The sequence below is a fragment of the Schistocerca serialis genome, chromosome 12 (genome assembly GCF_023864345.2).
Source record: "Schistocerca serialis cubense isolate TAMUIC-IGC-003099 chromosome 12, iqSchSeri2.2, whole genome shotgun sequence".
Taxonomy (NCBI): domain Eukaryota; kingdom Metazoa; phylum Arthropoda; class Insecta; order Orthoptera; family Acrididae; genus Schistocerca; species Schistocerca serialis.
This window is the reverse complement of record NC_064649.1, coordinates 35,042,130-35,064,777: the sequence shown is the minus strand read 5'-3', so window position 1 is coordinate 35,064,777 and position 22,648 is coordinate 35,042,130. Positions and strand designations below refer to the sequence as shown.

Below are 22,648 nucleotides of genomic sequence, written 5' to 3'. Positions count from 1 at the left end.
TTCCAAATAACATTCCGTGTTCTATTAATTACGATCTTGAGGCCATAATCGCATCAGAAACCTTTTCACATGAATCACCTGAGTAAAAATGACACCTCCGCTAACGCACTACTCTTTTATACCTTGTGTAAGCAATAGTACCATCATCTGGATATCAGCATATCACTAACCCATGATTTTTGTCACCTCAGTGTAAGTAAGCTGTAATGTTGGTTAAAAGTACTGTTAACGAGTGCTTCAAAATATAATTTCTCATGAAATTGTAAAATACCTCAAACAATAAAACATAATTATATATAACAAAAAAAAATCAAAAATTTTCTGTAATTCATGATATGCATAATTTTTTGCAAAACTTTAATTTTTATTTGTAATTTTGTCAATATAATATTTTCAGTAATGTAAAAAGTACATCTGATAATTGTGAAGGTATTTAAGATGGCTTGGCAGAGACCACACAAGCAGTTTTTGTAAGGGCAGTCTTTTTAGTCATATTTGGAGTACAGTCTGTGCTAGTCAGTATAATTTTGTTCAGTGTAAACGATTTTCTCTTGGTTTTGTCAGTATATTCAAAGTTGAAAACGAATATGTCAAGTACTTAGTAGATGGACACTATGTTCCAACATGTATTATGCCCAATTATGAGAATTCTAATTACAGTTAAGTGAGTCTGTGGTGTTACCATCATGTGAAAACACATTAAATTCAAAATTAGGTTGAATCCAATTTAACAGAACTGTTAAAGACACTGTGTAAGGTTCATGTATGAATCTCTTATAAAGGGTCTTTAAACAGCCTTGCAGTACATCAACTGCTTTATGAAGTTTGTTTTAATGTTGAACCATAGGTGGAAAACAACAGTAGTGTTCATACATATAATGCTAGAAGCAGAAATGATTTATATTATGCTTCATTCAGCCTTAAAGTGGCTCAGAAAGGAGTGAGGCATTCAGGCATAGGAATCTTTGGCGATCTACCCAATGACGTAAAGAATTTTCAGGATACAAATTCAAATTGTGTCTGCTCTACAAGTAATTGCACTGCAGTGAAGGATTTATGAATGTGTAGTAGTATGTTGTGTGTGTGTGTGTGTGTGTGTGTGTGTGTGTTTAAGACAGGGAGAGAGGGTACATTGAACTAGTTAAGTATAAATCACTGTATGTATACACAGGGTCAACATGAATAAAACTGATGAACTGCCAGTATGGGTACCTGACTGTGAATGGAGGAAAATAGATCCTATGAACATGTGTCTGGAAATGGATGGTGTGCATGCAATGACAACAGACCATCCTTGAACACAGTACAGAGTTGCATCACATCCTGGTCACAAGAGATGTCCAAAGTGAGCTCCACGGGATGCAGTGTACATGTTCACACATTTCATCATGGATTGCTGCACTTTTTTGCATGTACCAACCTCTCTCCAAATAGCGTCACAGGTGTCACAAACACGCAGTTGAAGGGTCTGCACACCAGGAACTGGTTCAGCATACACGGCGCTTTTAAGATGCCTCCAGAGGTAAAAACCTAGAGGGTTTAAGTCCAGTGATCTGGCAGGCCAGTCCACAGGGCTTCCATGTCCTATTCTGTGTCTGGGGATGATGTTGTTAAGGTGCTTTAGAGCGATAATGCAGACGTGGGTGGAGCTCCGCCATGCAGAAACCACGTAAACTGTCCTATTGCCAAAGGCACATTCTCTAGCAGCCCAGACAGAGTATTCTGCAGCAACTCCAGGTACGTTCCTCCACCGAGGCATTGTGGAATAATAACTGGTCCAAGTATGTGGTCGCCAAGAATCCCTGTCTACACATTGTAACTGAACCAATGCTGATAAGATGCCTCATCATTCCCCTAGGATTGTCTGTAGTCCACAGATGGTGATTATGCAGATTGATGATGACAGTTCTGGTAAAGGTTACCTTGACGGTAAAGAGGACTGATGACAGAAATTCCATAATTGTGATCGCTTGGCGAAAAAACCATCGACAAAATCCTTCTGTAGAGTGAAATCGGCTGCTGATAATCCTTGCGCTCATTGCATGTGATAGGGATGGTAGCAGTTGTCATGCAGGATACACATAATCGTTCAAAAAATGGTACAAGTTGCTCTGAGCACTATGGGACTTAACTGCTGAGGTCATCAGTCCCCTAGAACTTAGAACTAGTTAAACCTAACTGACCTAAGGATATCACACACATCCGTGCCCGAGGCAGGATTCGAACCTGCGACCGTAGGGGTCGCGTGGTTCCAGACTTTAACATTTAGAACCGCTCGGCCACTCTGGCCGACACCACATAATCGTACTTTGGCTTATACTATGTTGGCGGGCCACTTGCCAGCAGCTTTTACTGGGGCCCATCTCAATATCTGGTCCTCCAAAACTGGTGTATGCACAGTGCGCTGCCTCCCTGCATGTTCGTCTATCTGAAAGGACTCATGAGTACACAAGCGTCCAAAAAGGGCTTGAAATGTTGTTCGATGTGGTTGGTGTCTTTGAGGGTACTTGTTTCGATACAATTGTGCTGCATCTCTACCGTTTCCACCTTCTGAGCCATACACAAACACCATCTCGGCTTGTTTCTGACATGGATACTGGACCATTCTGCTGCTCACAGTACTCTGTGCCAATCACACAGTCTGCAACAAACAAGGAACACATGGCACACGGTCAGAGGAATTTCCATTCGTCAGCACCATCTACCGTGGCAATGACGCATTTCCAGACAGATGTTTATACGACTGTTTTTCCTCCATTTCCATCCAGGAATTAGTCCCTGCAGTTTGTCGATTTTGTTAATGTTCACACTGTATGTGAGAAAGCAAATAAAGAGTTTGGTAAACATGTTGCCTTATGTACTTTATATAATTGTAAAACTAACTGATTCTGTATCATAGTGAGAGGACATTGTTATGGTCCACAGAACATCAAAATACCCAACTAACTATCTACATACCAACAACGTATCCTCCAAGAATGCCGATGGCGAGGACGCAGTTGGAGTCTATGAGGGCACCCAACATGAGGGACGTGATGAAGGTGCCCAGGCGGCCGAAACACAGCGACAGGCACACCGCCATGGCTCTGCGATAAGAAAATGCACACCAACAGCTCTGTAATTTTGGTAATTGAGAGGTAAAACATGTTCACTCGGTGATACACGATGATCAGTCGAGAGATAGGGTGCTTATGCAGGATCCCAGGTGGCATAAAAACCTTACTGTGCTCCACTCTGACCAACCTATGTCCCCCTTGCTGAATAGAGAGGTCTTATATTAAAGTCAAGTCTGTAAACTAGAACAGTTGGTCTCTAGTATTAACGTACCTTGTTGTCGATTCGATAGGAGAAAGTGTATGTGCCTTTATTGCCTGCATAGGCTCAGCTTGAATTTGCTGTACGATCAGATTGTCCGATTTGCAGACTTTGACATACTACAGTTTCAAACGATAACACTTAGGGTGCCAGCCCATCATACAGGACACATACGAGTAAGTATCCAGACCCCCCAAAATTTCAATTTTGTATAAAAATGGTTACACAAACATTGGAATACCAGAGGTGCTCTACCCATACATACCACTTACATTGGTGTGGTAGGTGGTGGCAGGCTTAGTGGTACCGAAAATACACCAATCAGCCAAAACATTACGGCCACTGTCCACCATGACGTTGGATGCCGCATGGTGGCATTCTGAGCACGTGACACAGTAACGAAAGTACGTAAGCAAAGCAGGCAAGGATAGACATCAACTTAGCGAAGATATGGCTGCAAGTGGGTAAATACATTGAGCTCAGTGGCTTTGAGAAAGGGCTGGTTATTATTGTGCATAGCTTGTGAATGAGTGTCTCGAAAACAGCAAAGGTGGTCGAACGTTCATGTGCTGGTGTCGTGAGCACCTATAGAAAAACGTAGAACAACAGTGAAACTACCACTAAGCGCTAAATGGTTGGAAGCCCCTGACTTCACAGAACGTGATGTTCGGAGAATTGTCTGCTCTGTAAAGTAGGGTAGATGGTGATCTGTGGCGTCTCTGCAGAAAGAGTACAATGCTTGTTCATTCACAAGTGTTCCAGAGAACACTGTTCGTCGTACATTGTTGAACATGGACCTCTGCAGCAGACCACCTTTAAACGTTGTCACGTTGGGCCAACGACATCGTCAGTTTCGGCTCCAGTGGGCACAGGACCGTCGGGATTCAACAGTCGATAAATGGAAACATGTCGGCTCTTCGGATGAATCTCATTTTCTGCTATACTAGGACTATGGTCGCCTTCACAAACTCCGTCATTGAGGTGAACGGTGGCTCGAAACGTGCAGTATGCCCTGGACACAGGTTGGTGGGAGCAGTATCATGCTATGGGGGACATTCTCCTGTGCTTGCATTGGACCTGTGGTGGTAATCAAAGACATGCTGACAGCTGTGCATACCTGCATCCCTTCATGCTTGATGCCTTCTCTGAAGGCGATGTCATCTTTCAGCAGTACATTTGTCCATGTCTCAGAGACAAAATCGTGCTACAGTGGTCTGAGGAGCATTATAGTGAAAGCACATTGATGTCTCGGCGAGGAAACTCGCCCAATGTAAATCCATCTGCGTGGCTATTGGGAGCCATCACCAAGTACGCAAATTGATAGCCCATTATTTACGTGAATTACATCACCTGTGAGTAGACGTCTTATATTACACTACTGGCCATTAAAACTGCTTCACCATGAAGATGACGTGCTACAGACGCGAAATTTAATCGACAGGAAGAAGATGCTCTGATATGCAAATGATTAGCTTTTCGGAGCATTCACACAAGGTTGGCGCCGGTGGCGACACCTACAACGTGCTGACATGAGGAAAGTTTCCGACCGATTTCTCATACACAAACAGCAGTTGACCGGCGTTGCCTGGTGAAACGTTGTTGTGATGTCTCGTGTAAGGAGGAGAAATTGCGTACCATCACGTTTCTAACTTTGGTAAAGGTCGGATTGTAGTCTATCGCGATTGCGGTTTATCGTATCGTGGCACTGCTGCTCGCGATGGTCGAGATCCAATGACTGTTAGCAGAATATGGAATCGGTGGGTTCAGGAGGGTAATACGGAACGCCGTGCTGGACCCCAAATGCCTCGTATCACTAGCAGTCGAGATGACAGGCATCTTATCTGCATGGCTTAACCGATCGTGCAGCCCCGTCTCGATCCCTGAGCCAACAGACGGGGGCTGTTGCAAGACAACAACCATCTGCACGAACAGATCGACGACGTTTGCAGCAGCATGGACTATCAGCTCGGAGACCATGGATGCGGTTACCCTTGACGCTGCATCACAGACAGGAGCGCCTGTGATGGTGTACTCAACGACGAACCTGGGTGCACGAATGGCCAAAACGTTATTTTTTCGGATGAATCCAGGTTCTGTTTACTGCATCATGTTGGTCGCATCCGTGTTTGGCGATATCGCGGTGAACGCACATTGGAAGCGTGTATTCGTCATCGCCATAATGGCGTATCCCTCGGCCTGATGGTATGGGGTGCCATTGGTTACACATCTTGGTCACCTCTCGTTCGCATTGACGGCACTTTGAACAGTGGACGTTACTTTTCAGATGTGTTAAGGCCCGTGGATCTACATTCGATCCCTGCGAAATCCAACATTTCAGCAGGATAATGCATGAACGCATGTTGCAGGTGCTGTACAGTCCTTTCTGGATACAGAAAATGTTCGACTGCTGCCCTGGACAACACATTCTCCAGATCTCTCACCAATTGAAAACGTCTGGTCAGTGGTGGCCGAGCAACTGGCTCGTCACAATACGCCAGTCACTACTCTTGATGAACTGTGGTATCGTGTTGAAGCTGCATGGGCAGCTGTACCTGTACACGCCATCCAAGCTCTGTTTGACTCAATGCCCAGGCGTATCAAGGCCGTTATTACGGCCAGAGTGGTTGTTCTGGGTACTGATTTCTCAGGATATATGCTCCCAAATTGCGTGAAAATGTAATCACATGTCAGTTCTAGTATAATATATTTTTGTCCAATGAATACCCGTTTATCACCTGCATTTCTTCTTGGTATAGCAATTTTAATGGCCAGTAGTGTACATACCTTCAGAAACCTACCAACAACCTGTCGGATGCAGAATCAGTGATGTATTTCGTTCCAGAGACGGACAAACAAGCTATTAAGCAGGTTTTTGACTCATCAGTGTAAGACTGGAGTGGAAAATACACAGCCTGACCGGAAAAGTGAAGTGAAAGAGGAGACTAAATGGAACTTCATACATTGAGAGGGTGCCTGATTACAAAATCGAGTTGAATTTGCATAGACGTTGGCAGGATGACCTCATATATCAGTATTATATTGCCTTCCCCCCCCCCCCCCCCTCCTTGCCTCTGGTATGGATGCAAACACTGAATCGGTTGGGAAAGATTTCATAAATCTGTTGAATCCTTTCCTGTGGCAACCTGGCTGGCCAACATCTTTTGTAATTGACCCTCCAGGTCCTGGATACTGTCACTGGGATGACGTTGTGATGTCCACGCTGGTCTCACATGTGTTCTATCAGGGACAGATTGGAGGGGGGGGGGTCTGACCACATCTCAACATCATAGTTCACAGAGACATGTGCCACCTGTAGATGAGCATTGTCCAGTTGAAAAATGGCACCATGATTTTATCGCATGAGAGGCAACAGTTGAGGAAGCACAATATTCACGACATACCGTTGTTCCATTAGAGTTCTCCCAATTATTACCAGCCATGACCTGAAGTCATAGCTGATGGCTCCCCACATTATAATAACAGGACTAACATCACTGTTCCTGTGCAGTACATTGGAAAAATTGTACTCCCTCGCAGGCTGCCAGCATGCTGGGTAATGAAAAATTGTACTACCTCGCAGGCTGCCAGCATACTGGGTAATGATTGTCATTCGAGGTATGGCATAATCACAATTCATCAGTGAACACAATGTGACATCATTCATCAGCTGTCTATGGTTCCTGGTCACAGCACCAATGTAAATGCAGCTGTTAATGGCAGTCTGTCAATCGGAATCTTGATGATGAGTGTGCCTGTCCTCCCATTCCTATGCAGTCCAACACTGGGACGCTGTCACATCTAAATCGCTCGTGAATTTAGGCATTGCACAATTTGACCCACTGGCCAAATGGAGGCCCACAATGAGGCCCCTTTCAAACTCTGTCAGGTGCCGATAATGTGGTCTCACATTAGTACATGGATTCTTAACAATTGACATTCTTTGTGCCCCTTATATACGTACACTGTCATGCCTGCTGATAACACTAAACATGAACAATATTAATGCACTCTAGTGGTCGTTCTAATTGTCATAGAGAATTGCAATTTTAATCATTTGCAAACCCACCAATGTTGTCTCCATTGACATCTGACCATGTCTTCTGGATGTTTCACTTTTTTGTCAGTCAGTGAACTTCATGCACTTTAAGATAGGCAACCCAACTTACACCATCCACATCTGCACCAGTAATATTTTGCCTTCCTCATAATTTGTTCACAATGTCCTGAACTTTGCTCTCTACTTTTGGATCAGCTGAAGCTCGTAGAAGGCAGTTGACTTGAGGTCACAAGTATCTTATGTCCTCCCTATGGCAACATTTGCGATGTAATAGTATAGTGTTTGTGTGTACCATCCTCTTTACAAAGTGATTTTATTTCCACTGACCAGCCGAAACATTATGACCACTTACCTAATAGCTGGTATGTCCTGCTTTGGCATAGATAAGAGTGATGACCCATCTTGGCATGGAAGCAATGAGGCCTTGGCAAGTCGCTGGAGAGGGTTGGCACCAGATTTGTACACAAAACTCACCTAATTCCAGTAAATTCCGGGGAGGGGGGCGATGAACTCTGATGCCACATTCAATCGCATCCCAGATATATTTGACCAGGTGCAGATCTGAGGAGTTGGAGGGCCAGCACATCAATCGTAATTCGCTACTATGTTCCTTGAACCACTCTATCGCACTTCTGGCCTTGTAACATGGTGCATTATCTAGCTGCAAAATACCACTGCCATTGGGAAATGTGATCGTCATGAAGGGGTGTACATGGTCATCATGGTGCCTTGCACAAGCCCCACTGGACTCATGGATGCGCACGTAAATGTTGCGTAGAGAAAAATGGAGCCGCCATCTGCTTGTCTGTGCCCTACAGTACAGGTGTTGAGGAGCTGTTCCCTTCGAAGGCGAAGCATTGGCCCCCCACTCATCAGCGTGATGAAGAAGGTATCGGGATTCGTCAGGTTGTGCAATGGTCTGTCACTGCGTCAACGTCCAGTACCGAATGTCACTTGCCCATTTCAGTTGTAGTTGCCTGTGTTGTGGTGTTAACACTGCCACATGTACAGGCCATCGGCCGTTGAGACCCATTGTTAGGAGTGTTGTACTCTGCTCAGCATTGAAGTTTGATGTTAGTTCTGCAACAGTTCGTGGTCTTCCCTGTTGTACCAGTCTGCACACATACGATGTCCAACATGTGTAATGAGGGGTGGCTGTCCAAATCCACGGTGTCTGGACCTAGTTTCGCCTTGGTTTCCCCACATGTTGAAGGCACTCATCACAGTACTCCTCGAACACCCAACAAGCTGGCTGGAGTGGCCGTGCAGTTCTAGGCGCTACAGTCTGGAACCGAGCGACTGATACGGTCGCAGGTTCGAATCCTGCCTTGGGCATGGATACGTGTGATGTCCTTAGGTTAGTTAGGTTTAATTAGTTCTAAGTTCTAGGCGACTGATGACCTCAGAAGATAATTCGCATAGTGCTCACAGCCATTTGAACCATTTTTGAACACCCAACAAGTCACGCAGTTTCTGAAATGCTTGTGCCATCCCTGCGGGCCATGACAATCTGCCCTCAGTCAAACTCATATAGATCATGCACTTTCAGCGTTTTAGACATGGACTGCACACTCACTGCTACTAGATGCACAGTATGAGTGCGACTGACTAGCAGTCATTCCTTTCCAGGTGACGCTCTACTGCCTGGGCATGTTTATATAGCAGGTCGGTGGTCATAGTGTTCGGGATGGTCAGTGTATTTGCCTCCATATGCAAGGACTATGACTATTGCAAATCACGCTAGCTACTACCTGTCACTACTCTTCCTGTGACAATCTCTGGGTTCCGTCTCTTAAATTTTCGTGTCTCACTGACAGATACAATTCTAACTCATGTGATGACACCTTCTGAAGCACATTGTTCCACATATAACACAGTATTCTGTCCATAACAATGTCATGTATGCTTTTTATCACTCAATATGCTCTTCCCTTCTTCTGTTACATGTCTATGCTGTCCACAGTCAAAAGTATCACTGTTTACTTTTTAAATCCAAAAATGGTTGAAATGGTTCTGAGCACTATGGGACTTCTGTGGTCATCAGTCCCCTAGAACTTAGAACTACTTAAACCTAACTAACCTAAGGACATCACGCACATCCATGCCCGAGGCAGGATTCGAACCTGCGACCGTAGTGATCGCGCGGTTTTAAATCCCATTCAGACATCTTGAGGATGGTTGGTGACCAGATATAATGTGGATGAACCATGAGGATGGATACATATCACCCATCAGTAACCTTTCATTAATGTTAGAAAATATTTCCTAAACACGCGTTACACTATTGGTGCTATACCATGCTTCCTTTTCCTCTCATTAACTTGTTTGTTATTTCTAATTTACTATCAGAGTAATTGCCTGGCATAATGTCATTGACCTTCTCTAGAGCCAGTACACTGCTCCTCTATACGAGGCCTGTTAGAACAGTATGTGACGTTTAGCTAGGAAAAAGAAAATGGCTTACCAGGAGCGGTAGACACCTAATCACCTTCAAAGTAGTTCCCTCCAGGTGTTGCCGCCATTGTCGAAAGCATGCCTCTTTCGAAATGTAGCACAGCTGCCACAATATCCTCTCTTGTCTGAAATAGCTTTCCTTTCAGTGGCCCCATATGTCTGAGGAACAGCCAGAAGTTGCAGGGAGGTATATCAGGAGAGTAAGAAGATGCGTCTGGTTTTTCGTCAAAATCGTCTGAATCGAGTGCGAGGATTGCGCTGAAGCATTGTCGTGATGGAGGTGCCAATTCCCTGTTGACCGCAAGTCCAGGCTCTTGCGCTGCACAGCATCACGTAGGCGATGGAGGACATCCCTGTAGTATTCAGTGGAGATTGTTTGACACTGAGGTGCATACTCATGGTGTGCCACATCGCAGGACTCAAAGAAAACAGTGAGCATCACTTTGACGTTGCTGCACACTTGGTGGGCCTTCTGTGGTATCGGTGACGATGAATGCTTCCACAGTGATGATTGGGATTTGGTTTCCGAGTCATACCTGCACATCCAGGGCTCGTCATCAGTGATTATGGTGTTTACAAAGTGAGTGTCTCGGTCAGCAGCTTGGGCACGAATTTCGCCGACACTCTCTTTGTGGCCAAATCTTCGGTCACGATGGAATGTGCCGAAAAAGTGCCGATGCCCACAACTTCTGCAGTTCCTCTGATAGTCACATGTAGGTCCCGCATCACCACAGCCTTCACTTTGATAATGACCTGGTCACTTCAGCATGTTGATGGGCGTCTGGAGCGTGGCTCACTATCGAATGACGTACAGGCGTCTTGAAACTGGTTGAACCACTCCCTAAACTGTGTGATGCCCACAGCACAGCATCGTCAGTGAAAACCGTATGAATCTTCCGAATGGTTTCCACTTGGCTGACGCCCAGTTTCTGTCAAAATTTGATGCAGTAGCGCTGCTCCAGCCGTTCCGTCATTTCCCTCGCAATGAAAAGCTGACACGAGCATTACACACTACCTCACCCGACTACTGCTTGCCAGCAACTGATTCTATTGACGGCGGGAAAAAATTTACGCAAGTGCACATAGGTTCTAGGTCCGCATAAAATGCGTGGTAGATTCAAACCCATCAGGTGAGAGCAAATAAATAAAATAAAATAAAATAAAAGACACGTCCGATACATCTCTAATAGACTTCCTACCTTTGATACGGACATTCAACAGGCCATATCCCTAAAATCACAATGAGGGGATCTCCCAATGTTATATGGTAGGAGCTGTGAATTGTATCAAGACCTCAGTGCATGTACATTGTAACACTTTCGCCAGTATTGCCACTGTCAGTTTATAAGCCCAAACACTAGGTCTCTGTGTCAAGCTTGAAAGTACTTGTCATATATTCTGATCAGCCATGGCGGTATGCTAAATATATTTTTGGCTACATTCACATTTAACGGATAGTGGCTGAGTCTGTGGTGCTGACACGAGGTAGGAAGTTTTGCGTTTCGTATAATATGATGCCTAAATACCCATATTTTTCTACTCTCTGAATGGCTTCTCATGAATCTAATCATAGGATTTCACCCTATAATTATGTACATGATATAAAGAAACTAGCAACACAATGACCATAAAACTGAACTTAAACATTTACAAGAATTTTAATGTTTGTTGTACACAGCATGGTCCATCAAAGCACCATCCAAACTGATACATGCAAGTAGACGAAGGGCAATGTTGTCACAAGCAGCTTGAGAGACTTGTACTGGCATCCTGCGGAACTCTTCTGTGATATATACCAGTAGTTTGGCAAAATTGCGTACCTGATGATATAATTTGCCCCTTAAAACACCCAATAAGAAGAAGTCATGTGGTGTAAAATGGGGAGCTGGAGCTGGCCACTCCACAGGCCCACGTCGACTGATCCAGTGTATGGCACAGTGTGGCGGTGCTCCACCTTGCCACCACAGGTCACTAATGCTGTGCTGACAGTAAAGGATGCACAGAGTCTGTAAGGCATTGGAAGTAACGTTCTCCAGTAATGGTATCACAAAAAAAGGATGGGCCAGTCAACCATCACAAGAGAGACCATCGCTAACCATGGCATCAGGGCTTATTTCACGCATAATGATGCTTACATCAGGGTTTTTTTTTTCTTACAGCACACGCAACTGTGTCGGCTAACAACTCCCGGAACACGAAGAGCCAAAGAAACAGATACACCTGCCTAACATTGTGTAGGGCCAACTCGAGCCCACAGAAGTACCACAACACGACGTGGTATAGACTCGACTAATGTCTGAAGTAGTACTGGAGGGAACTGACACCATGGACGCGGATGGATACAGATGGACAGACAGGATGCTTACGTACATGTCACCTGACAGAGTTGTATCTAGACGTATTAGAGGTCCCATATTACTCCAACTGCCCACGCCCCACATCATTACAGAGCCTCCTCCAGCTTGAACAGAGCTACTGATATGCAGGGTCGATGGATCCATGAGGTTATCTCCACACAAGCACACGTCCATCCACTCAATACAATTTGAAACGAGACTCGTCTGACCAGGCAACATGATTCCAGTCATCGACAGTCCAAAGTTGGTGTTGATGGGCCCAGACGAGTTAGTCATCAAGGGTACACGAGTGGGTCTTCGGCTCCGAAAGCCCATATCGATTACGTTTCATTCAATGGTTCGCACACTGCCACTTGTTGATGCCTCAGCATTGAAATCTGCAGCAATTTGAGGACGGGTTGCACTTCTGTCACACTGAACGATTCTCTTCAGTCGTCGTTCGTCCCGTTCTTGCATCAGTTCTTTCCGGAGATTTGACGTTTTACAAGATTACTGATATTCACAGTACACTCGTGAAATGGCCGTACGGGAAAATCCCCACTTCATCGCTACCTCGGAGTTGCTGCATCCCACCGCTCGTTGCGCCGACTATAACACCACGTTCAAACTCACTTAAATCTCGATAACCTGCCATTGTAGCAGCAGTAACCGATCGAACAACTGTGCCAGACACTTGTTGCTATACAGGGTGATTCAAAAAGAATACCACAACTTTAGGAATTTAGAACTCTGCAACGACAAAAGGCAGAGCTAAGCACTATCTGTCGGCGAATTAAGGGAGCTATAAAGTTTCATTTAGTTGTACATTTGTTCGCTTGAGGCGCTGTTGACTAGGCGTCAGCGTCAGTTGATGCTAAGATGGCGACCGCTCAACAGAAAGCTTTTTGTGTTATTGAGTACGACAGAAGTGAATCGACGACAGTTGTTCAGCGTGCATTTCGAACGAAGTATGGTGTTAAACCTCCTGATAGGTGGTGTATTAAACGTTGGTATAAACAGTTCACAGAGAATGGGTGTTTGTGCAAAGGGAAAAGTTCTGGACGGCCGAGAACGAGTGATGAAAATGTAGCACGCATCCAGCAAGCATTTGTTCGCAGCACAGGAAAATCGACTCGCAGAGCTAGCAGAGAGCTGCAAATTTCACAATCAACTGTATGGAGAGTCCTACGAAAAAGGTTAGTTATGAAACTACCTGAACGTCAACTACCCGAGGCGATGGATCGGCCGCCAGGCAGCCCGTGACAGAGCACTTCATCACTGGCCTCCAAGAAGCCCTGACCTTACCCCCTGCGATTTTTTCTTATGGGGGTATGTTAAGGATATGGTGTTTCGGCCACCTCTCCCAGCCACCATTGATGATTTGAAACGAGAAATAACAGCAGCTATCCAAACTGTTACGCCTGATATGCTACAGAGAGTGTGGAACGAGTTGGAGTATTGGGTTAATATTGCTCGAGTGTCTGGAGGGGGCCATATTGAACATCTCTGAACTTGTTTTTGAGTGGAAAAAAACCTTTTTAAATACTCTTTGTAATGATGTATAACAGAAGGTTATATTATGTTTCTTTCATTAAATACACATTTAGTTGTGGTATTCTTTTTGAATCACCCTGTATATAGGCGTTGTTGACCACATCGCCGTATTCTGCCTGTTTACATATCTCTGTATTTGAATACTCATGCCTTCGGCTTTTCAGTGTAAAGGACTTGATAATATTTACGATTAATTCCTTCGACGTTTCAGCCTTCTCTCCTTTGCTTAGTACTGCCTTTAACTCTTATTTTTCAGCTGGTAATCACCGTACTTATAAGATTACACAAAACAGTTCCTCAGTGCATGTTGGACTGACTCTGTTCGTGTCGCTCGTATGCACTCGAAGAGAAAATGAAATCTGTGCACCACATTTGGAAGTGCTGGCAAGAGCTGTGGTGGCTTACCTGAGATAGGTGGGGACGGTATCGACGACGACGACGTTGACGACGGACACGCACATCCCGGAGAGCACGATGAAGGCCATCGGCAGCAGCAGCACCTCCAGGTCGGTCTGCGCCCACAGTACGGCCACGCCGCACGCCCCGGACACCGTCAGGCACACCGCTGTAACGGCAGCGGCAGTCGTGAGTTCAAAAATACTTCAAATGGCTCTGAGAACTATGGGACTTAACATCTGAGGTCATCAGTCCCATAGAACTTAGAACTACTTAAATCTAACTAACCTAAGGACATCACACACATCCATGCCCAAGGCAGGATTCGAACCTGCGTCTGTAGCAGCAGCGCCGTTCCGGACTGAAGCGCCTAGTACAGTTCGGGCACAACAGCCGCACATCTCCAGTCGTGAAGGTAAGACGCAACTCCCTAATCATATTTCTGAGTTCACACTGTGGGATTCTGCGTGGTTCTCCAGATGACTATGTTGGTGTAAAAGTAGGGTCAATGTCACTGGCAGATTACAGCAGTGTTTCGGCTGTATGTGCCAACTCACCATCATCGCGCCCATTGCTTGATGGTGGTACATGTTGGGGGAACATGAACTGGAAATCGTTCGCGATGAGCGACAGGTCGAATGGTAGACGGGATGTCAGGGTACTGAATATTCCTTTTAGTATTCACTCCTTTCATCGAGGGAGGTACCATATAAATGTAACAATTTGCGAGTTCACGTCAAACAGCAGGCTCACCAAATTTCATGGAGAGATTTTTACCATGCATCCAAGCATTCACTGTAGAAGAACACGAGATACAGCACAGGATTTATCTCGGTCTCCAAGTCCACACGTGAAATACGAAAAATACGAGACGTATGCTTGTTTCACTGCTTTGGTCAATGTCCGTCTTCTTGAACCGCATGGAACATCAAAGACCATCCATCCGTGTGACATATGCTTCTTAGCTGAAGAAATTTGTACCCTGCTGAAATACAGTGTAGACAGTGTTAATTACAATAAGCATGAGTGGCTAGTGCGTGGGGATTTCAAAGTCATTGCTATGCTGTTGGGTTTGCAAGGGGATCACACAAACGATAAGTATTTCTGCTATCTGTGTGAATGGGACAGTCGTGCAAGAGAAGGACACTGTACACAAGGGAATGACCTTCACAGACAGATCTGAGATCTGGGTACAAAAATATTGCCAATGAAGCTCTAGTAAATCTGAACAAAATTGTTCTCCCAACGCTGCACATTAAGTTGGGAATCATGACACCATTTGTTAAGGCTGTGCTCAGATCTGAGAAAATTACAGAGGCGATATTCATTGGTCCACAGACGCGCTAGCTGTTGGGTTTGACGGTACAAATCCCCGTTACTAGATGGATGTTTCTAGTACGCAAGGATTGCTTTGTGGAGAGCGAGCGCGAAGATTTGCAACGGTCGGTCTCCGCGGCCGGGCGAGCGAGCACGTGGCATGCAGCTTTGGGCGTTGTTTGGTTTTTCGCACATTACGCGAAAACTACGTAACTTACGGTGAAGAGCGATGCGGCAGTGGATTGTGGTCAGCAACATGCACCTTCTGAGAGATCGATCTTTATTTCAAGTCACGAGACGCAAAAGTTATAGTAACCTCAAAATCGGTTAATATCACGAGTACTGAAAGATTAATAAAAATAGTAAATACCGACCTACAGGGATGAGCGAGCACTCATTAAAAACGTCTCGTCATAGCGGATCGAGTGCCGTAGTCATATGTTAAGATTCATAAACAATTAAGCCCGTAAAGAGCAATTAACAAAGTTTGATGAAAAATTGTTTATAAAATTCAATAGAAAATTCATGACGTGAAGAACGGCACTATATAATATTTTGGGTGGCGTCACACGTATTTTAAACTAGTTAAGTTATACTATATACTTAACTTGCAATAGTTTTCATTGTTTGCAAATTATTATTAACATTTATCGCCCATAGTTAATTAATTGTTATAGATATGAAGATTTTGAGCAACGCAATGTGTAGATCGCTACAGATTACGTCTAAAAACAGTGCTGTATGCAGTTCCATGTTAAAACTTTGCAGCACAGATGTAAACAAACAAATTTGCGGTAAGTGGCGAAATTTTGCAAAAACTAAAACTTGATTTACGGGCGATAGAATAATCCAAGAAATTAGTGTAAAATAGTAGATAAGATGTCCACTTTAGCGCGGTTCCTATGGTGTTCTTATTTCTGTCGAGGGATGTATGTATCAAAATTTGTAACTTTAACTGGTGAGACAGGTCAGTCGTTGGTCAGTCGTTTTGGAGGGTGGGTGGCGATCAAGTCCACTTGAGGGTGGCCCATGTGGTCGGCTGAGAACTTTTTTCGCGCCGATTTATTTCGACAAAGAGTATTGTTTAATAGTGCAAGTGTGCAAGCATATATTTGGTGAACTGGAAGTGATAATTTCATTGTGTGAAATAAAAGGACAACGCCAATAAATAGTGACTGAACTGTGTCATGAAAAACTGATTTTGCGATAATAATGGCCTAATTTTTGTTCCCTATCACAAACTGTACTCATGTCTGAGTGAATAATTAATTAAAAAACTATAACATATGCGCGGCTGTGGAATTGTGCTAATGCACCAAGTGTGGAAATCATCCCCTGAGACTTACGTGAGAGCGAAAATTTGCAATAACATTTTTTAACCAACATTTGTATATGAAGATTCGTGTGAAAACGCTGCAACCGCACTTCCTCTTCTTTATTTACCGCCCCGTCGCATGGGACACACACTTTTGAGTCCACAGTAAACGCTGGTATGCTACATTTGTGGCATTGCTTTCGTAATGTGACAACATTGTTCTTGCTAAATAGTAGCGCCGAAAATTACAGGGTCTTTGGGGACGAACTCACTCATGCTTATGAGGACACTGGGTGCAACATGATCCTGAAGATGCACTTCTTCTACTCCCACTGCAATGTGTTCGCAGAGAACTGTGATGCACTCAATGAGGAGCATGGCGAGAGGTTCATCCGGGACATTTCTCTCATGGAACAGCGATATGCAGGACAGTGGACCACTGCTATGTTGTCCTCTGCTCGATGCTACAGAGAGGTGCTGGGGACACCACACACGAGTGGAAGACCAAGAAACAGCTCGAATAAACAGGTAAGTTCAATTCATTAATATATATCCCATTGACTACGCTAGCAATATACGTGAAACGTAAAGTCCCAGATTTCTTGCAACCTTGAGCTAAAAGACAATTTTAATACTGATATTCGTATTCAGCACATCGAAATCTACACTCATGCTCATAAATTAAGGATAATGCTGATACTTGGTGAAACAACGCTCTGGTGGGCGGTTTGCGGGTTTAAATCACTCAGGGTGCATTTGACCTGCGGTCGTCGCACGGTGGCGCTGGCAGCAGTCCACATACGCAGAGTGTTGGTGCATGTCAGAGTACGGTGCAGCGAGTAAGTGTGCAGACGTTTCCAGACGTGCTAATGGTGACTAAGTGTTGAAAATGGCTCAAAGAACACATATTGATGACGTTATGAGGGGTAGAATACTAGGGCGACTGGAAGCTGGTCAAACACAGCAGGTCGTAGCACGGGCCCTCTGTGTGCCACAGAGTGTGATGTCAAGATTATGGCAACTATTCCAGCAGACAGGAAACGTGTCCAGGCGCTACAGTACGGGACGTCCACAGTGTACAACACCACAAGAAGACCGATATCTCACCATCAGTGCCCACAGACGGCCACAGAGTACTGCAGGTAGCCTTGCTCTGGACCTTACTGCGGCCACTGGAACAGTTGTCTCCAGACACACAGTCTACAGATGACTGAACAGACATGGTTTATTCACCCAGAGACCTGCAAGGTGCACTCCACTGGCCCCTGGTCACAGGAGAGAACGTAAAGCCTGGTGTCAAGAACACAGTACATGGTCATTGGAACAGTGGTCCCAGGTTATGATCACGGACGAGTCTGAACAATGATTCTCGCCAGGTTTTTATCTGGCATTAACCAGGTACCAGATACCAACCCCTTAATGTCCTTCAAAAGGACCTGTATGGAGGTCGTGGTTTGATGGTGTGGGGTGGGATTATGTTTGGTGCACTTACACCCCTGCATGTCTTTGACAGAGGAACTGTAACAGGTCAGGTGTATCGCGACGACATTTTGCGCTAGTATGTCCGCCTTTTCAGGTGTGCAGTGGGTCCCACCTTCCTCCTGATGGATGATAACCCACGCCCCCACCTAGCTGCCATCGTGGTGGAGTACCTTGAAACAGAAGATATCAGGCTAATGGAGTAGCCTGCCTGTTCTCCAGACCTAAACCCCATCGAGCACATCTGGCATGCTCTCGGTCGACGTATCGCTGCACGTCTTCAAACCCCTACGACACTTCAGGAGCTCCGACAGGCCCTGGTGCAAGAATGGGAGGCTATACCCCAGCATCTGCTCGACCACCTGATCCAGAGTATGCCAACCCGTTGTGCGGCCTGTGTACGTGTGCATGGTGATCATATCCCACATTGACGTCGGGCTACATGCGCAGGAAACAGTGGCGTTTTGTAGCACATGTATTTCGGGACGGTTTTCTCAACGTATCACTTACAGATCTGTGTCGTGTGTGTTCCTTAAGTGCCTATACTATTAGCACCAGGCCGGCCGCGGTGGTCTAGCGGTACTGGCGCTGCAGTCCGGAACCGCGGGACTGCTACGGTCGCAGGTTCGAATCCTGCCTCGGGCATGGGTGTGTGTGTGATGTCCTTAGGTTAGTTAGCTTTAAGTAGTTCTAAGTTCTAGGGGACTTATGACCTAAGATGTTGAGTCCCATAGTGCTCAGAGCCATTTGAACCATTTTTTTATTAGCACCAGTTTTGTGTAGTGGCACGTTGTGTGGCATCACATTCTGCAAGTTATCCTTAATTTATGAGCATGAGTGTATTAAGACTACTTTGGCATCTGAAAACAGCCCACTGTAGACCAGTGTAATGTAAAAGGTAGCGCTACACTGTTCATTCGTTTCTCAAAACCAGTCTCTGCACAGACTCTACACACACCGTCAGTTGACATCAGGACCATGACAACAATCTTTTGTTACCATTTTGTCTACCTCATCTCGCACCTGTCGGCCGTCGTAATTTTAATATAATTATTATCATTATTAATATTTTGTTTGTTGCCGACTTACGTGGTGGGCCTTAACAAAAATGATATTTCATTTGATTTTGATTTACGATTAAATGCTTTTGTGAAGTTCCCCTTTTAACAATATTAATCTTAAATTATTTGTTGCGTTAATGAACGTTAGACTCACTGAATCTTAAAACACGAGCATATAAGTTGAACAATGGAATAAACTTTTCATATTAATTTCCTCGGCTAGTCAGTTCGCTTTAAAGCAAAATATCTTTAGTTATTAATTACAATGGCGGCCCACACACGCGCGAGAGTATTTTTTCTTACCTCCGTTAACCATTGCCTCGTAGTCGGAGTCCTGGCTCTGGCTCTCGGCTATGGTACTGAAAATAAGAATCTTAAAGCTACGTATTTTCTGCAACGTCTGGCGGCTGTGGAGAAAAATGTATGTTATGTTAATAGCGGGCGAGTATTTCGCTTCCGCTAAATTTTATAAATTAATATCGCCACTTAATGGCGTCGTTGGCTGCATCGGCCGCTGCGATTGTTGAACTGTAAATTACTGGAATGCAGGTTAATTCAAGACATGAAATCGGGATCACCTTTTACAAATTAAAAGTGCACAATAATATTAAATCAATATATTATCTGCTTACTTCGTACAAATATGCTTACATTTGCCAGCACTCGCAAGATGTCCGTCTTTACGCAATCAAGACAAGAGAAGAATTGAAGACGACTAAAAAATTAACAAAAGAGCGTATCTTGTCGTCTCTTTGATCATTTTGTTATATTTCTTTGCCCTCGAAACTTACGCATAGAAATTATTATAATATAGAGAAAAATGTCTGTTCGCCTGAGCGGCTAGTGTCCACTTATTATTCAAATTTTAAATATCTCTTCTTTATAAATACCGTTTTTTAAGTCTTTTCGTAATATAGCACTGGGGACGCTATACTCAATTAATCACTGGCTTGTGCGAAAAACTGAGTCAATATTCCTCTCTAATGAGAGGGATGTTAAACTCAGAATGAGGACAAGATAGATGTAGCCTTTGCCACGCACTGCACAGTGATTCAGAGAGTACAGATTTAGATGCAGGAGTGAATGCATGCAATCGTCACGTAGAAGAAATACGAGTTACACCAACGAAATGTACATTTCCCGTCTTGCATAGCACATGTGAGAATCTTTGGTCGGAAGCTGACTGTAAGTGGGGAGTCCTCAGCGGTGCGTGAAACTTACCGAGGATGGTCTTCTTGCTGACGACCTTGATGATGGGGCTGATGGCGATGTAGCTGACAGCAAAGCCCGCGCCCGTTATGAGCGTATTCTGGAAGCTCACTGGGTTCACCGTGGCGACGCACACGTCCGGTGCTGGAGACAGTTCCAGGGAGGCAGTGCTCGAGGTGGAGTCACCGCCCCAGCTTGTCAGGTTCCTCACCATCGCTTCCGGCACCGTCGTCGTCCAGTTGGCACCAGACCCTGCACTCAGCTGCACTGCTGTCCAGTTGCTGACTAATAGGTCCTCAGCTGTTGCGTAGGTCTCCATCCCACTGAAATTTATTTACACTATTTTTCTTATAATACTGAGTAAAAAAGGCTCTTACACAAATTTTCGAGAAAACACTCTTATTCAGTTTTCTTTGTTTATACAAAATACCGCAAATAGCATACACAAAGTTGATGACAACCATGAGGAGTGTGTATGAACAACCCATGGAGTGGTTCGTATTGATGGTGAAAAATCAAGAAAATTCCCAGTGGAGAAAAGGATCAAGCAAGGCGATGGCCCCTGCACATTACTCTTTGACATCCTTTACGTAAAGCAATATAAACATGTGAGCATTGAACACACAGAAAGAGATTAGAATGTGCATAGTAAGAGATTGGAGTGCATAATAAGCAGAACCTGTTCCATGCATGAGATACAGATGTTGTTGTTGTGGTCTTCAGTCCTGAGACTGGTTTGATGCAGCTCTCCATGCTACTCTATCCTGTGCAAGCTTCTTCATCTCCCAGTACCTACTGCAACCTACATCCTTCTGAATCTGCTTAGTGTATTCATCTCTTGGTCTCCCTCTACGATTTTTACCCTCCACGCTGCCCTCCAATACTAAATTGGTGATCCTTGATGCCTCAGAACATGTCCTACCAACCGATCCCTTCTTCTGGTCAAGTTGTGCCACAAACTTCTCTTCTCCCCGATCCTATTCAATACTTCCTCATTAGTTATGTGATCTACCCATCTAATCTTCAGCATTCTTCTGTAGCACCACATTTCGAAAGCTTCTATTCTCTTCTTGTCCAAACTATTTATCGTCCATGTTTCACTTCCATACATGGCTACACTCCATACAAATACTTTCAGAAATGACTTCCTGACACTTAAATCTATACTCGATGTTAACAAATTTCTCTTCTTCAGATGCGCTTTCCATGGATGGCCATGGCCAGTCTACATTTTATACAGATACAGAATCATAAAGTCTTTTTTTTGTGATATGTTTACAATACAGCATCACCGGTCTATCGCGGTCTAACTGTGTTGGTGAGGCAGTAAATTTATCCATAGGGCAGTGACTGCGTCACTGCAATTCACTTTGGGGGTGTGGCGGTGGGACTTGTAGTCCCGTACCACCCTCTGACGGTGACAGTGCTACTTGAGTCAGGCAGAAAAATTTAGCCTAACATGGGCGGATATGATTGGGGAGTATTGGGCGTAGAGTGGGGGCTGGTCCCGCCAAGGGATGCGTCCGTTATGGGCGTGCCAAGCCTATCGTTAGCCATGGTCGGAATCCGCTTCCTCTAGGATGGTTGGGGGAACCGGACGTCGATTCCAGCGGCGTGGAGATGTTGTCCCAATTACCATCCTCTGACGGTGATAGTACTACATGACTCAGGCAGAAAAATTTTGCCTACCATGAACGTGTGGCGGTGAGACTTTTAGTCCCGTGGCGCGTTGCGACAGAATATTAATACAACGATAAATGTAAACTGCCTGCGCGAGAGATAAACACTCTGTGCCATTTAAGCATCTTCGTGCGAACTCAATAACAAAGATATACAGACCGTATTAAGCTACGGGAAAGAGATAATTATTCCATGTTGGACACTGGAAGAGAGATGTTCTATGTCGGATTCAGAGGAGATTGTTGGAAGCCGCGGGGGCGTAGAGTTCATAACCCTCAATCATTTCAAAAGAAATAGTCAGTGATTATAAAGACGCAAGTCGTTCGGAAGTGTGTGGTTTGATGGTGCGAATCTGCAGTTTTCCACGCTTTTTGGATTCGTCGAGAATATTTCTCTGAAGACCTAAATATTTTCACGAACTAAAGTTGGACGCCACATTCCATACACTTGACACAGCATAGCACTTGGCTGTACC

General features: G+C 44.7%; 1 protein-coding gene across 1 annotated transcript in view; it reads right to left on the bottom strand.

Moving 5' to 3' along the window:
• Nucleotides 1-22,648, bottom strand: part of LOC126428328 (synaptic vesicle glycoprotein 2A-like) — a 781,198-nt gene that overhangs the window by 10,197 nt on the left and 748,353 nt on the right. Inside the window, exons 9-11 of the mRNA XM_050090263.1 lie at nucleotides 20,506-20,816; nucleotides 14,122-14,281; nucleotides 2,959-3,086 (exon numbers count right to left, since the gene is read on the bottom strand). Coding sequence (XP_049946220.1) covers nucleotides 2,959-3,086; nucleotides 14,122-14,281; nucleotides 20,506-20,816 — 599 coding nt within the window. The remainder of the gene's footprint in view (nucleotides 1-2,958; nucleotides 3,087-14,121; nucleotides 14,282-20,505; nucleotides 20,817-22,648) is intronic.